This window comes from Phoca vitulina, unplaced genomic scaffold (assembly GCF_004348235.1).
Source record: "Phoca vitulina isolate PV1807 unplaced genomic scaffold, GSC_HSeal_1.0 scaffold6, whole genome shotgun sequence".
Lineage (NCBI taxonomy): Eukaryota > Metazoa > Chordata > Mammalia > Carnivora > Phocidae > Phoca > Phoca vitulina.
In genome coordinates, this window is record NW_022589709.1 from 52,590,380 (window position 1) to 52,608,154 (window position 17,775).

The following is a 17,775-nucleotide window of genomic DNA, read 5'->3' on the forward strand; positions in this document are numbered from 1 at the left end:
TTATTCATGTATCCGTTAATGATGGGCTCTTAGGTTGAACTCCCCACCCCTGTTTAAAAACAGCCCTGTAATGAATATTATAGAAGTCTTCTTGTGCATATGTGTAAGTCATTAGGATATAGACCCAGTAGTAGAATTGGAGCATACAGTATGTCTTTTCAACTTTACTAACTATTGCAAAATTATTCTCACACCAGGAGAAAGTGGGAGTTTCCATTTTCCTTATTCTTTGGATGCTTGGGTTATCAGATGGATGTGAAAATGGTATCTAGTTGTTTCATCTTGCATTTCCCTGGCAGCTAGTGAGGTTTGCCGTCTTTACCTTTGTTAAGTGACCTTCCAAGTTTCATTATGTGTAAATTTCCTTTTCATAGCATCTGCCAATTTCTTTTTGGGATCATTTTGTCTTTCAATTTTAGGATTTTTTAATACGCTGAGAATATTAATCTTTTGTTTTATTCTGAAAATCTCCTAATCTCTGGCTTTATGGTATCTTTTTAGTATAAAACTATGCAGCCCAGTACGGCAGTCACTAATATAAATTAGATTTAATTTCAATTTAATTAAAATCATACATTCATTTTTTCAGTAGCCATGTGGCTAGTGGCTACTGTATTGGACATTGCTGATAGAGGACATTTCCATCATTGTAGAAAGTTACGTTGCACAGTTCCTGATAGAAAGTTTTAAACTTCAACAGGTTTATCATAATATTTCATTATGGATTGTGATTTTGTGTCTTTCATGAGTAATCTTTTAGCACCGTTATGTCCAGGAGGTATTCTCTTATGTTTTCTTTTAAACAGTTTGCTTTTCTTAGTAGGTCTTAGAATCCATCTGGAATTTAATTTTGTGAATGGTGTTGATGTGAGGTCAGGATCTGACTTTATTTTCTTCTATATGGATTTTTGTTCTAGCATTATTATTTTGATAGTGGATCTACTCTACACTGAGATGTAATGCCTCCTCTGTCATTTGCCAGGTTTTTAGTGTGTGTGCGCTTCTTTTCTGGTGGGCTTTTTTCCCCTGTATTTTAATTTTTCTTTTTCCTTTTCTTCTTCTTCCATATCCTTTCTTAACCCTTTCTTCTCCATTTTGAAGTTGGGGTCAAATTTTGACAAGTTCCCCTAAAAAACAGACTTGTTGGGAATTTGTTTAGAATTGCATGGAATTTATCAAATAATTGGTGAGAATTGGTGGTTTTATACTATTGAATCTAATAATCATTTTATTCTAATTTTATGCCCCTCGGTAATAATTAGTAATTTTCTCCTTAAAGGTGAAGCACATCTTTTAATAGGACTTTTATTGTTTGTTCATGTTAAAACTTTCATTAATGAGACTGATGTGTAGTTGAGTTGCATTGGTGTTGTCCTAGCCCCATTAAGTGATTTGGGCAGCTTACTTTCTATCTTCTGTTTTCTAAAACAGTTGATATTTGGGATTTCTAGAAAATTCTGAATGTATTTTTCAGCTTGCAAGCAGTACTTTGAAAAGTATCCAGGAGACCATGAACTCCTCTGGGAGGTTGAAGGTGTTGGACACTGGTACCAGCGAATACCAGTCCCCAGAGCATTACAGAGAGAAACACTTACCATTACAGGTAAGGATTCTAGGTTTCAAGTTGGAACACATGTCAAGCTTAAAGAGCAGAGCCTTTTAACGTTTGTGTCTCTTAGTCCAGAGTTATGGTATATTATAATGTGACCTCTCTAGTAACAGATCCTCTTTTCTAAAGTTTGAATTTTTGTTATGTATTAACATTTGGGTCACTAATAATAAGAGGACCTAGAATTATAATAGCCCAGCAGAATCTAACATTCTAGGAATTGGTGGGTAAGAAGGAAACACAGATACTGAATCAGCATAGAATAGGCATCAAGGAATTAAAGAGTAGTCCCTGGTCTCATGCATCTTTCCTCAAAGTCACTAAATACAGATAACTAATACTTTATAATTGCGAGGTTTCATTATAACATATTGGTTAAGGAGATACTCCACACCTAGATTTTCAACACCCTTCTGTTCAGGATGCTGTTCAGGACTTTTGTGCAAATCAGTACAAACCATGTTACAATTAAAACCAAATACTGATTGGGTTACAATTTTTAAAATTCTTCTGTACACAGCAGTTTCTCAAAATGAAGCTAAAAGACCTATGTCTGGAGAGTATGGTCTTTCATCTGTTCCAGAATATGAAGCAGAAACTGAAGACAATCAGTCTAGTGAGATGCAGCTAACTGTAGGTACACTGTATGTTTATTGTAGGAAATAATTTTTCTGTTCTTTAAACTAGATTCAGCTAATATTTAATTTTGTAAATGTTAAAGTTCATTCATCAAGTTATGTAATTTTAAAATTTTTACTGTGTTAGTTTTCTTGGTATCTCCTGTTAATGGCTTACTAAGGACTTAATTTTCTTTGAAAAATAATTTGGAATCACACAAAATAATATAGAAGAAAATAAAAATCTGTAATCCCACTACCCCAGATGTAGCAACTGTTAACATTTTTGTATTTGTATTTTATATATATTATAAAACATGTATCTGCGTACATTTTTGTTTTGTTATGCTGCTTCTGTTTTTCCTCCATTAACATATTATAAGCATTTTCCATGGCATTATTGTTTTAAAACATTGTTAAATAGCTGTGTACTATTCTATTATATGTAAATACCATTGTTTATTTCTTTAACATATTATACTTAAGTTTTTTGCATAAGTGACCCAGCAGTGAACACATTTATACATGCATCTTTTTGCCTATATAATTCTTTCCTTGCACTGATAAATTTCTAGAGGTGAAATTAGGAATAGGTCAAAGGTTATAAAGTTATTGTGGGAAGTTTTGAGTCTTATCTATGCTAGGTCTTTGTAGAATGTAATGCACTTTGAAAGTACTGGGTAAACCTTTCAGGGACAAGTGCTTTGGGAAATTATTTGTGCCTCTTATTCCTGCCTTAATTAGCGTGAATGTTGACTGAACTTTTTGGAAACCTTTTTAAGGATAATATAAATCATATAATTACTTGTAAGGAGTTAGGTTTTTTTGTTTTTATTTTTTTCTACATTTGGAACCAAACTAAATGATAAGCCTGGGTTTGATTATATTGTGATCCAAATTCCTCAGATATAATTAAATTTATTTAGTATTGGTCCTACATCATCAAATCAGGAAATATAGAAAAAATCTTTTCCCAAAATGTGGTGAGGGCAATGATTTACCTTAATGATAAGCCGAATAATTTTAAATGGGCTGTGTAAATGAGAATATATATTAAACCATGTCATAAGATTGGCAGCATAAATTCAATTTTCTTTCACTTTAGAAATTCATATTCTTCAAATTAAGATTTTAATTAGTTCAAGGAAAATATATCTCACATTAAACTATTTTATCTCTCTTTTTATTGCTAATCAAATGGGAAAATGGTTTTGTTTGTGTATTTTAACCACATTGTTTTTAGCTTTACTGTGGTATAATTGACAAAAATTGTACAACTTGATGTTTTGAGATAAACTGTGAAACGATCACTGTATGATTTATTCTAGGTGATGATGGTATTTCTACTTGCTTTTTCCTGTTTTGTGACATAACACATTACATGTACTTCTCTTACACTCTTTGAACCTTTTTTAATGGATTTCTTTTGTGTGTTAACTTTGTCTAGTTCAGCTACAGGCTTCTTGAAGACAGGATTTTTATCTTATCTGTCACAGTTTATCCTTGTTTGTGTCCTCTCAGTAGACCTTCTTAAAGTCTCTGTGCCTGTTGTGTTGTAGGGTTTCATTAAGTGTGTGATGAATGAATGAATAGTAGTTTATGTAATAGATACTGTGGCAAGCACTGGATGTACAAAGATACGGTTCTTACAAGCATGGGAGAAGTAGATCGTCCATTATTGGAAACATAAATAAACTACAGGATTATAATTCCCTTAATAGAGCAAATAGCAAGTGTTTGAAGGTACATAGCAGAGTATGAGTAACTCTACCCAAGGAGTGCAATAGGTGAAGTAGCAACCAAGCTGACTTGCAAAGGGCAGGTGTGAGTTTTGTGACAAGGGTTAGGGCATTCCACATGCTAACATGTGAAAAAAAAACAAAAACAAAACCAAATAGGTGTGAAAGAAAATGGCATGTTTAGTATGTAAGAGGTATTTGGTTTTGAAGAGGTTGAGAATTTATATTCTAGGCAGTGATAAACCATTAAAGGTTTTGTTTTTGTTTTTTTTTAAAGCAAAAGAGTAGCACAATTTGTGATTTGGAAGCATCTTTGTCATCAGGTTGGAGGGGATGACGAAAGCATCGGTAATACGAAGGAGGGGGCAGTTTTGAGAGATTCTTCAGAGTCAGAATTGACAGGCTTTCCAGTTCACTGAATGAAGGTTAAGAAGAAATCATTACTGACTTACAGGTTTTTGGCCAGAATGGCTGACTGAACTGTTATTGCCATTAACCAAGATAGAGAATAATACGAGTTCAATTTGGAACAGGTTGGTTGTGAAATTGGATGGAGGCCATATTTCCTTTAAAAAAGAGCTTTGGAGGGGCGCCTGGGTGGCTCAGTCATTAAGCGTCTGCCTTCAGCTCAGGTCATGATCCCAGGGTCCTGGGATCGAGCCCCACATCGGGCTCCCTGCTCCGCGGGAAGCCTGCTTCTCCCTCTCCCACTCCCCCTGCTTGTGTTCCCTCTCAGGCTGTCTTTCTCTCTGTCAAATAAATAAAACCTTTAAAAAAATAAAAAATAAAAAAAAATAAAAAAGAGCTTTGGAAATCAGGAAAGAAGTTGGGGAGATTAAATTGTATATCTGGATTCATCAGCAAATAGATGTTGAAGTAAAGGTAGTAGATAAAATTACACACGGAGAGCATATGGACAGAGAAGAGGAGGTAGCCGAGGACAGGACACTAGGAAACTCCAGTGAGTTGCATGTAACATATTAGATGGCTTGGTAAGGGCTCAGCCTCAGGATGAACTGAGGCTGTAACATCACCTTTTTTTTTTTTTTAAAGATTTTATTTATTTATTTGACAGAGAGATAGAGAGGGAACACAAGCAGGGGAGTGGGAGAGGGAGAAGCAGGCTTCCTGTGGAGCAGGGAGCCCGATGCGGGGCTCGATCCCAGGACCCTGGGATCATGACCTGAGCCGAAGGCAGACACTTAACGACTGAGCCACCCAGGCGCCCAGTAACATCACCTTTTAATTTCTTCAGTAAATTTCCTTGAATGGTGAATAGGGAATACCAAAAGTACTATTTGAAAAATGTTTCACAAGATTTTCTTTGACATCGACTAAAGTAGATTCATAGGGAGAAAAAATGATCTAAAACTTTTGGTTTTAATCTGTATTTCTGTTTTAGATTGACTCTCTAAAAGATGCCTTTGCAAGTACTTCTGAAGGTAAGAAATTCAGCTAATCTACCAGTATGTGAGATGCTTAGAATTTAGGGGTGGGAGATGTCTCTTAGAGTGAGTGAACACTTATCCTGCTCTAAGATCTAGCACTGAGTTACAATGCCACCACTACCGCTGGTCTTGCTGTGTGAACAAAGTAAGCTGTCATACCTCTTTTTTCCTCATTTCCTTACCCATAAAATAGGGAGAGTGATGTCTGCCTTGTTTATGTCCCAAGATTATTGGGAGAGAATATAAGTGAAAATGCAAAAATACATTGCAGAGCTCAGGGCAATATGGAAATGTGAGGAATGAATAAAGTGAAGGTATTCCATAATTTAGAAAAAAAGACTGATGTTGTTTCTTGGCCTGATAGAAATGTGTAATTGTGGGAATATATGTAAGCTAGAATAGTTCTTAGATTTCTGTGTATTGTAACATATTGTAACAGATAATCCTTTCAGGATCATACTGAATTAATTGTAGTTCTGCTGTTTTTTCTCAGGTCATGATAAAACACCAGTTTCCACTCGTACTCGAAGTAGTCATCTGAAGCGGCCAAAGATTGGGAAGCGGTTTCAGGATTCTGAATTTAGTAGTTCTCAAGGAGAAGATGAAAAGACATCCCAGACTTCACCTACAGCTTCAATAAACAAGTAAAGTATTGGTTATTTTACTCTCATTATTTTGTTATTCTTATTTTCATATTTTTTTAAAGGTTTTATTTAATTGAGAGAGAGCACAAGCAGGGGGAGGGGCAGAGAGAGAGGGAGAAGCAGACTCCCCGCTGAGTAGGGAGCCTGACTTGGGGCTCAATCCCATGACCCTGGGATCATGATCTGAGCTGAAGTTAGACGCCTAACCGACTGAGCCACCCAGGGGCCCCTTTTTATTTTCATGTTATTAGTATTTAGTATTTAAGATGGAAGTTATTATTATATTGTTTGTGTAGCACATAACCTTGGTGTAAGAGTTTGTATTTGAATTCTTCTACAGGATTACTGATTGTACTCACTTTGACATATTACAGGGAGAAGTTGCTAGTAAGAGAGTAAAATAAATCCACAATTTAATCTCTCATGTCTGAAAATCCAAGAGAATATTCTGGTGATTATATTATCCCAACTTTGATAGTAGCTATAATTTTTAGTAATGCTGAGGTTTAGTCAGTTTTTTAAAAACCCTAAGTTTTATTTTATAATGGATTCATTTTACTGGGTTACTGGATATAACACAAATTAGCGATAACCATAAGTGGTTCAGTCCTGTCCTCTAGGAACTTAATAGCCAGCTGAATCAGTAGAACACTGGGGTCAAATCTTTATCCTCTATCTTCCTGGGAACCTTAAAGAAAGCAAGATTTCAAATTTTATAGTAAAACTAGACTTTTTTGTCGTAATAGTCCTACCAGTTGTTCCTGAGTTAACCATTCATAGATTTGCCGTTTTATCTGTGAAATTATTTTACTCAAGTAGAAAATTTTGTAGCTTTGCTAATGTCATTATGTAAATAATTTTAAATTTGGATAATTGTGTAATTATGTAAATGTTCTATTTTAGTGAAAAATTAATGTTACAGGTAAATATAACTATTTAAATATTTAAATCTAGTAACTTGTGAAAGATAAGAGGTTAAGATAATTACAGTTTTCTTCCTGTGTAACATTTTGATGTAATACCCTTTTTAGAAGGGAATATAACAGTGCATTTATATTGAACATCCCAGAGTTATTGTAGGATTTTGTTTTTCTTTTTTTCTTTTTTTAAAGATTTTATTTATTTATTTGACAGAGAGAGACATAGTGAGAGAGGGAACACAAGCAGGGGGAGTGGGAGAGGGGAAAGCAGGCTTCCTGCCGAGCAGGGAGCCGGATGCGGGGCTCGATCCCAGGACCCTGGGATCATGACCTGAGCTGAAGGCAGACACTTAATGACTGAGCCACCCAGGCGCCCCCTGTTTTTCATAAATAGTAACAGTAAGACTACATGCGTGAATGCTTACTCAGCTACTATGAAGAACAAAATTGCATCTTTGCCCTTGAAGAATTGGCTGCCTGGTGGTTTCTAATTCACTAGCTATACCTGTGACACAGGTTAAGAACACTGCAAGGTAGATTGTGATGGTACAATAATAGAAGTACAAAATGGTGTAGATGCAGAGGAAAGATTTGATTGAATCTAATTGAGGGGATAGAGAGATTAGGCATTTGGACCAGGGCTTGAAAGAGAAGTTGAAACTCAACAAGCAGAGTCGAGAGAGAAGATGTTCTAGTTGGGGGCTGGTCCACAAACTATAGTCTGTAGATCAAATCTGATCCACTACCTATTGTTGTAAATAAAACTTTATTGTAACACTTCCATATCTTAGATGTTTGTATGGTTGCTTTTGCATTACCGTGGCAAAGTTGAGTAGTTGTTCAGAGACCATATGACCCATAAAACCTAAAGGGATAGTTTATTGACCCCTGATGTATACGAGGGTTATCCAGAGAACTTACTGTGATGATGAAAATGTGCTTTATCTGCCCGGCCCAAAATGGCAGCCCTACTTAGTATGTCCATTGAACACTTCAAGTGTGGCCAGTGCAGCTTAGGAACTGAATTTTTAATTTCATTTAATTTTAATTAATGTAAATCATGACATGTGTTATGGCTACTGTATTACACCATCCAGATATAGCCTGAGCAAAGGCAAAAAGCTAAGAGGAATATTAATAAGGATAACTGATGTGTAATGTAAAGGTTACCATCTAGTAGGAAATAAAGTTATGAGAGTCCAGGTCCCAGGCCAGCAGGCATTGTAGCAGCATGAGCGACTCATCAAAGTATTTGGCAATATGATGAGCAAGACGACCTCCGTTGCCTGGTGGATGAGGCCCAGCAAGATAACTCATGCCTGGGGGAACAAGTAGCCATACTGTGAGCAGCCCTATGAGGAGGTACCCTGTGGCAACAGTCCCCAAGGAATTGGGTCCTCAGTCTATTAGCCTGCATGAAGAGCTGAATGCTGCCAGCAACCACATGAGTGAGAGCTTGGGATGGTTGCAGGGAGCACTGCCAATCAGACCTTCAGACGAGACTGCATCCCCAGTAGCTGGGTTGATTGCAACTCCATGAGACCTTGAGCCAGAGGTCCCTAGCTAAGCCACACCTGGATTCCTAACCCACAGAAACAAGATAATAAATGTTCGATGATTTCAGGTGTTAAAAAATATAGATATATATGAGGGTCTGGTCATGTTAGGCTTTGTAAGGAGATACACTTTATTCTCTAAGCTGTAGAGAACCATCAGAATTTTCTGAGCTGGACTATCACAGGTACACATGGGTATATATAAACAGCGTTCTCACAGCTTTACTAAAAAATGTATGTACTGCAAGTTCAAAGATGAGTTGGGACAAAGTTATGGTGGTCCAGAGAGAATTGGGGCCTGAAGGGGGGCCATAAATGGGAACAGAAAATTAGGGATATGTTTGAAAGGCATTTTGGAGGTAGAACAAAACTATGATTTATTGTCCAAACTGATATCTTTGAGAATGAAAGGGGCATTATTAGTGACTATGGCAACGCTGGGACAAAAGCTATGAACTGGACTGTCTCAGGTAAATTGGGATGTGTTCATTCTAATAGAATGAGAGCCAATGAGATGCGGTTAGAGAAAAAGAAGAGTCTAGCTTACATGTTTGAGGAGATGTGTGTTACTATTCAAACTAGAGAACAAGGTAGGAAAGAGGACAAGTTTGTAAGAAGAGGAGATTGGTTTTGGACCTGTAAGATTGGAACTTGTTGACTGAACAACACTTGGTGGATTCTCTAAAGTGTTACTTTATTAACACAATCCTAAAATTTTATATTCATCCTTAATAAAACAAGTAAGAGTGGTTTTCTTTCCTAGATTGGAATCTACTGCACGCACATCAGAGAGCTCAGAAGAATTCCTGGAAGAAGAACCTGAACAAAGTGTGATTGAATTTGAGGACGAAAGTAGTGATAAGGATGCTCGGCCTGCACCAGAAACCCAACCACGTGTGGAAAAGCAAGATGGTGAAAAGGTATGAGATCCCACTTATTAAATAAAGTAATTGAAAGTAAACTAAATTGTAACTTTCTTACTCATAAATTGTTAGAAAAATCTGGTGATCTATTTTAGAGTCACAGTAGAAATTGTGTTTAATGCTAAAAAGCATATGTCTATACTGCCAAGGTCAGGTACTGGAGGTGGGGAGAGGATAAAGTTATAAGTATCGTTTCATGTTTCAAACTGAATTTTTAAAAGTTTGACTTAGAGCAAAGGTAAAATTGAGGATGTTTAGGTAGTAAGATCCCTCTGTATATTAAAATATAAATTAATTTGAGAGAGTAAACGTACTTAAGTGACAAATTATATGACTATGAGGTATATCTTATAGAACCAGTTAGAATGCCATTAGGTCAATAAGGCCTCATTTGCACCTGTATCTTGGTTAGAAGGATAAAACTCATCATTCAAAATATATATTTGATTACAATTGATTACATATTCCTGGAAAAATAACTAAATTCATTTTTTTTTTTTTTTAAACAGTAGAAAACAAATGGGAAAATCCTTCGTGACCAAGTAAATTCTTTATTTGGCCTGATTTCTGCAGCTCTTCCAGTATTTGTCCTTACCTTTTTTTCTTCTTCTTTTTCTTTAGTGTCATCCATCTTTGGCTCTCTAGAGAGTCCTTATTTCTTCTGCCCTAGGTGCTTAAGATTCTTTAAAAGTCTTTTACATGTTTGCCAAGTCCAGCCAGCATCTGAACAAGTGAAACTACATTATCAATTTTACTTTCTTAACTTATTCTATAATATCTTTTTTTTTAAATTTTATTTATTTGAGAGGGAGAATGAGACAGAGAGAGAGAGCACGAGAGGGGGGAGGATCAGAGGGAGAAGCAGACTTCATGCTGAGCAGGGAGTCCGATGCGGGACTCTATCCCGGGACTCCAGGATCATGACCTGAGCTGAAGGCAGTCGCTTAACCAACTGAGCCACCCAGGCGCCCCTTAACTTACTCTAGTTTAGCTCCTGCTTTCTCTTATTTCATGAAACTGTATTTTTTTTTTTTTAAAGATTTTATTTATTTATTTAATTGACAGGGAGAGAGAGAGAGAGCGTGAGAGGGAACACAAGCAAGGGGGAGTGGGAGAGGAAGAAGCAGGCTTCCGGCTGAGCAGAGAGCCCAATGCGGGGCTCGATCCCAGGATCCTGGGATCATGACCTGAGCTGAAGGCAGTCGCTTAACCAACTGAGCCACCCAGGAGCCCCCGAAACTGCATTTTTAAGTGGCATTTTTTTCTTGTAAAAAATTTGGACAGCAAAGCACATGTTTAAAAATGTGCCTCCAGACATTTATGGGAATATATATTTGTTATTTTTCTTTTAAAAACTTAAGATTATGCTCTATGTACTTCATGTAATGGGTTTCATTTGTCCAGCAATACATTGAGCACATACTCTTGTAGGGCACCAGTGACACTTGAATCCACTTCCAGTGGTTTTCATCACCTAGATTGACTACTGTGTCTTCCTTAATATTCTCTAGGCCCTTATAACGTAAGCTTTATAACACCACTGTATTTTGGTTTCTTGGTTTTCCTTTCTGAAGTTTTGTTTTTGTTTTATTTATTATTAGACTATTGTGCTTCCTCCTTTTTCCCCTTTATTTGTGGACATTCTAGAAGACTCAGTTCTTGACTTTCTGCTCTTGGTTCATGTTCTCTCTATGAAAATGTACCAATCTAATGGTTGAACTCTCATTTCTGTGGGGATGACCAGTAACTCTAGACTGTGAATATTGATGGAGACTGTAATGCCACAGTATGACTTGTCTTCTGAATATTCTATGTAGACAGATGTATTTTATCATCTTAAATTCAACATAATCTCTATTCTTTCTTATCACTTCTGTATTGAACCTTTTTTTCCTGTTTTGTTTTTGTTTTTTTTTAATCTTTCCTTCTATTTCCAAACGTAAAACTTGAAGGACAGGTTTTTCTCATCTGTTGCTTCTCACTTTTAGTTAATTACCAACATTCTGTTTTTTTTAAACTTTTGCTGTTTTTCTCACTTTCTTACTTTCAGCATTTTTTCCTACCCTAGTTGATCCTTTCATGAGCTTTATCATAATTACCTTCTGTATGCAGTCTACTTTCTGTATACTCTTTGGCCAGATAAATTTTTCTAAGTCCCTGATTTCCCTATCCCTGTGACTTTAGGGATGCTACATAATCCATACCAACCTATTTCTGAGCCCTTGAGTGCATCATTTTCTAATTTTTAATAATGGTAATAAAATGTCCTCTATTAGAATGTCACTAAGATTCATTAGAACTATTAAACATTAAATAGAAGTATTTTACATTGATAAACATTGGCAGAAGAGTTTCAGAATTGGAAGGTTTGTGTTATCAGCTCGCTGATACTTCCATATTTAATGTGATAGAAGGAGTAGGATTGTTCAAAAAATGACCCAAAGTTGACTGGACAGTGAGCTAACTGAGACTGAGGCCTTTCTTCTAGCAAGAAGCTGTATCCAAACTCAGCTTCCCACAAGCCTGGCAGTGCTTCCTCCCCCTGGCAGGGTAACCCGTAACTTCCCACAGGCCCCAAGGATTCCAAGTGCTGATCAGCTGGTGTTCTGGAAAGAGCTGGCCTCAAATCTAGTCTCTGGTGCCTTTTTACTGAAAAGGTTCCACTCCTGATGGCCCTATAGGGAAGAACAAGAAGGGGACAGGGTGTCTTCACTGCATCTCAGACCCGTACTGCGTCTACAGAGCATCATGGTCTTCTGCTGTCTCCACGAGAACAGAGAGTTTGGGTTACTTGTGCGTTCTTTTCTTTTACTGACCCTGCCTGAAAAATTTCCTCTTTTCTCAGTAAAACTATTCCTTAACTCATGCCCTGCAATGTGGTAGACTTTATCTTGAGTCCTGGTGCACGACAGGTGGAGACTGAGAATGGATCCACCTTGCATGACAAATAAGTTAGCTTATAATTGTGTCCTTATTTTTTCCCCCCAATGATGTAGGAATCTGAATTAGAGCCTATGAATGGTGAGATAATGGATGATACTCTTAAAACCTCACTTATAACTGAAGAGGAGGACTCCACCAGTGAAGTTTTAGATGAAGAAATAAAATTGCAGTCTCTTAATTCCAGCGAAGACTCTACCACTCTTGTTCCACTGGTGGTAGAATCTTCAAAACCCCCTGACACTGTTGCACAGGATAAGGTAAGAGGGAAATAACTTAATTTTTTATAGTCAAACTGTTCCAGTGTTGGTGACATGGAAGGGGCATTGTAGTATATATATTTTCCTCCTCCTTAATATATATATATATAGTCTTTCAGGAAAATTAATTCTACATTAATTGCTATGCTAGATTAGGTATTCTAAGAAAATGTAATCAGCAATATTCCATAAATTCACATCTTTGTAACCTATAATACATACCTGATTTCTGGTAACAAAACGAGTTTTATTTTGTAGATTTAGAGAAATGCTTAGACAAATAGATAAAGCATTATTTATCAGATACTTGAATACCTATTGCTTACATAGTCTATGACAAATACAGTCATTTTAATTTGTTTTAATTACGGAGACAGATTAGCTTAATGGGAAAAACCTGATAGAGTATTCTTTAAAGAAATTTTTACTTTCAAGTATTCCAATTTAAGGCTAAAAACATTGTATAGCATTATTTTATTAGTGTCTCAAATAATTAAATGAATAAAATCTCCATTGCCCTTACCTATCATCTAATGAAATTGTAGTCAAACTTAGTGGGGTGGCAGAGTGTCAAGCCCCAAAGGACTCTTGGTTCTGGCTCCAGTAATACCAAGAAATTAAAAACGTTTAGTTGATGCATGGTTTTAAAGAACCTTGGTAAAGAAGTTTAAAATGTCCTAAGTACTTTTTGAGGTAAAAGAATTACTTTTATTATATCTTTAAAGCAAGAACCAGGTTATCATGTAAGACAGTTTTGAAATAATTGACTTGTATTCAGAATATGTACACCTGATTAACGAAAGTAATGAGTACCGAATTCTTGAAAATGCAGTTCATTGTCATTGCATATTAGTGTGTAATTTATATAAGAACTATACTGCGAAAGTTTGTTCACCTGGTTTTTTATTTTTAGACCTCACATATAACTGACTCAGAAATGTTGCTGGACGAAGGCCCATCTGATGAAAAGGGGCACACTGAAGAGAAACTGCCACTAGTTTCAAGAAAGAAAGCACATTTTGGGAGTTCAGACAATGTTGCTACTATCCCAAATGAAGAACGATCTGACAGTGGTTTTCCAAACTCTGTGATAGCTGAATTTTCTGAGGAATCAATCTCTGAAAATTTATCACCCAACACTACTTCTTCATTGGAAGACCAGGGTGACGAGGGGGTACCTGAGCCCCAGGAAACGTCTACGGCTCTTTCTCAGAGCTCTTTGATAGAAGTTGAACTTGAAGATGTGCCATTTTCACAGAACGCGGGACAGAAGAACCAGTCAGAGGAGCAGTCTGAAGCATCTTCTGAGCAACTGGATCAGTTTACGCAGTCAACAGAAAAAACTGTGGATAGCAGCTCAGAGGAAATAGAAGTGGAAGTGCCTGTGGTAGACAGGCGGAATTTAAGAAGAAAGGCCAAAGGGCATAAAGGACCTGCTAAGAAGAAAGCCAAGCTGACATGAATGAAGAAGATATGCAGATGATAAACCCTCCTCTTTGTAACATTATTGTTGTTTTTAAAATATGGTGATTAATAAATGGCATGGGGCACAGGGCAAAAATTGCAAAATTTCACTTTGAACTTATTTATGATGCCGGTTTTCCGTCCCCCTTAGGACCTAGGATTCACCATTCTTTTTAATTTTTCAGGCTATTTTGTGTAAATACAATTTTTTTTATTTTTATTAAACCATGTTTCGACTTTGGGAAACCAGATCATACTATATTTTCTTTAGCAATTGGGGACATCTGACCATTAAAATTTCAGAAAATATAAATTAAACTGAAAGTAGTAGGCTTTACATTACTTGTAAGGATCACAGAAATCTTTTATACTATGGATTTTAATAGTAAACTTGGTGAGGGTTCTAGAAGTTTTATCTTAAAAATCAAAACTAATCATTTTTTAAAATGTAGGCATGTCTAAACAAAAATGTCAGTAAATGAAAATATACTTCAACTAAATGAGAGCACAAATAGAAATTTATGGTGAAAGGTTTATGAAGATAGTATTTTGGCCTCTTAATTCTTAGTTGTGTAGATGCAGTTTCTTCCTTGGACTTCAGTGTCTGAGGAAAGGTATAAAATCTGTTTCCACCTCAGTCTTTATAACATCTAATATTTACAGTACTGCTAGGGATTTAACTCTGGCATGTAGGCACTAATTATAAAATATCATTTGAAGCTGGGGACTATTCGTTTTGTCCTCATCCAATTAACATGTATACCTAAGAAATGTGAGAACCCTTCCTAAGGCTTCTCAATCCTGTCACTGCCTTTACTCTAGAAATCATGTATTCTCCTCAGCTTTCATCCACTTCCCTAACTCAGAGTGATTCCTGCCAAAAGATCTGCTGCCTGTCTGCCAGCTTATGCCCTTGGCATCCGTATCTGGGTAGGTTTGGACTGTGCCCCACAATCTTAGATCTAGACGGCAGGAATAAATCTGCTCAAGGAGCTATATAGTTCAAAGAGCTTAGCTCAAATTGGAGGCTTTGGTTGTTGCTCTGGTCTTGCTCACTTGTTCTGTGAGGACAGGTTACAAGCTAGCCTATGTGTATACATTGTGGTACTAGGCCTTTGCCTAGGAAAACTTAAATTCTCTTGTTAATTTTTATATAGTAATTTATTTAAAAATGAACAAAATGGTTATTCTTAGAATCCAAAGAGAATCTTAAAACAGTCCTACTCTTTGGAAGTATTGTGTGTACTCAGATTTGCAGTTAATTTGGAGAATCCTTTGAGACCATTGTTTTTAAAACAGCTTGGTCCTTATAATGAAAGAACCACGTTATGACTTTGTGTCATTATTTGAGGTGCTAAGGATTGATGTCAAAGGTTTATCCAGTCTACAGTCAGGTGATGTCATTAAATTTTATTTTGGAATGTTGATATTTTAGGTCTAATAAGCTAAGTTAAAATGTTTAAGCAGGCAAAACAGCAAACCCTCCTATTCATGTAAAATTTTGAATACTTGTATCCCCTACATTTTCCTTAATTATTGGTCAGAGGCAAGCCAGATGATTTCACTCCAAATGAAAATTAAAGCATTTTGGCCATTTGTTTTCTCAACAAATGCTGATTAATTGAAAAAATAAATATGACTGGTACATCTATCACATTTATGCTGTTTTATAGATTTTGTGAGAAACTTTACTACCACAATTAGGGAAATAAAGATATGAGGATTTAGTAAATTCTTAACCTTTCCATTTTTAATTTCTTAAAATAGATATAAAAACCTAATACTTAGATATTTTACTTTTTTACTTGGATTGTTCATTGTTCTCTTGAGAATACTTTCTTTAAAAGGGTGTAGTTTAAGACTGAGGTCACTGACAACTCTTGATATGTGAATATAGTTGCTGAGTTCACAAAACATGTTTAGTTATTCATATATAATAGGACTAACAGTATAAACTCGTACTTGTTAAACTTGTTTGGTTTATTCTTAAAACAGCAAGAGCATTTTAAGCAGTTTCAGAACTTTATGCTTAGCATACAAGAAAACTTTTATTACATGTTATCTCTGACCGAAAATGTTATTTTGGGGGGTTTGTAGATGGTAGAGAAAGCTAGGTAACAGAAAAACCTTACTTTCATGTTCAGTAACACGTTCATGTTCAGTAATGAGTTCTGTACTCAATGAGTATAGAATTTATAACAAAACTTATCCTCAATAAGGAATCTAAATAAAACTAATCAGATACTTAGTTTTTTGCAAGGCATTAGAAAAACTTGAGAATTACAGAGGACTGAAATCGGATTTCAGCCAGCCAGTCTAGTTATTGTCTAGTCACATTCTATAGTCCTTTGTGAACTGCTTTTTTCTGTTTAGAAGTTTTATTTCTGGAAAAGGATTTCACTTCAGTTTGTGTAAATATGTGTATATTTCCTTGTGTAATATAAAACATAGATATTAACAAAATTTTAGTTCTTTCAAGTTTAAATTATCCAATTGCTAGACATCACAGAAATATATTTAACAATTTATTATAAAGCTCCTCTAAACTTTTAAAGGTGAGAGGATCTATTATGATTTTTTATAAAATCAAATAGCATGACAGAATGTCAGTCTTCTACTTAAAATGTCTATATTCACGGTGTTTCCATTCACTGCAAAGAATAAATACGGCAAGGATAACACTACTAGTGGTTAAGGGTTCACTTTTAGCTGACCAGAACACTACCTAAAATTGTTTCAGTGACTTTAGAAAGTATCTTGAAGGTTTATGATTACATCAAATTGAGTCTTTACCTAGTATCTAAATATCTGCTCTTATGTACTGCTTTACCCTTAGGGATTACCTTCTAGGGTTTGGTCACACCAGCAAACTGATACAGATCTTGATGTAAATACAGAATTTATACTAACATTACTCATCTGTGTAACAGCATTTTAGAAATTTCTGCTTTGTATGTCCACTAGTAGCTAATCTGGTGTTTAAAGTCCAGTCTTTCATGGATGTGATTAGTTACAAATGTTATGCTTCTGTTGGCATACTTAATATAAAGCTTTCTTTGTAGAAGATACTTAATTTGCTTATTTTGGGTTCTAAAAAATAAGCAGACTGAGTTCTGTGGGATTATGCTTACCTCTATTTTTTTTCACCTTCCAAATCTTAGTCATTCACACATTCCCCATTTCTATTAGTGGCAAAATCAGTTGTTAAAATATAATTGTAAGAAAGGTTCAGCTTCCTGTCATCCTGAAGTAATTGTATCATACTGGATAGTCATTCCCAAGGAACTAGCCTTTCTTAAGTGTGTATGTGTTCTAAAACTTCTAGGTTTATAGAACTTAGAAAAGATGTTACGTTATTCAGAATAAAGTCTTACTGAGGTACTCAAGTTTGTTTTCTTGGTAGGTTTTTTTTCCTTTTTTTAAGTTTAAAAAGTATGTTTTGTGATTGTTTCTTGGCCTGTGTTTTGATATTCTTTCCCTTTTCCCTACTTTAATTGACGAAGATGTGTTTAGATATTGAATTTGTTTAGACATTAAATGATTTTGTTAAAGGCACAATTAATCACATTGGTTGTACTTTCAAGACAGACTTTAAAAATAAACAATTTAAAACCATTAATGTGATTATAGATTAATGTAATATTATGGACACCTT

At 35.7% G+C, this 17,775-nt stretch overlaps 1 protein-coding gene across 4 annotated transcripts in view; it reads left to right on the top strand.

Annotated features, from left to right (window-relative positions):
• The window catches only part of FAM169A (family with sequence similarity 169 member A), a 73,056-nt gene extending 55,321 nt beyond the window's left edge, over positions 1–17,735 (top strand). For 3 of the 4 annotated variants that reach the window (XM_032404196.1, XM_032404197.1, XM_032404193.1), the window contains exons 7-13: positions 1,475–1,603; positions 2,130–2,242; positions 5,368–5,407; positions 5,907–6,057; positions 9,297–9,453; positions 12,453–12,656; positions 13,570–17,735. In XM_032404196.1, coding sequence (XP_032260087.1) covers positions 1,475–1,603; positions 2,130–2,242; positions 5,368–5,407; positions 5,907–6,057; positions 9,297–9,453; positions 12,453–12,656; positions 13,570–14,118 — 1,343 coding nt within the window. In that variant the 3' untranslated portion in view covers positions 14,119–17,735. The remainder of the gene's footprint in view (positions 1–1,474; positions 1,604–2,129; positions 2,243–5,367; positions 5,408–5,906; positions 6,058–9,296; positions 9,454–12,452; positions 12,657–13,569) is intronic. The other variant, XM_032404194.1, reaches the window with a different exon arrangement.
• Positions 17,736–17,775: the final 40 nt, after the last annotated feature.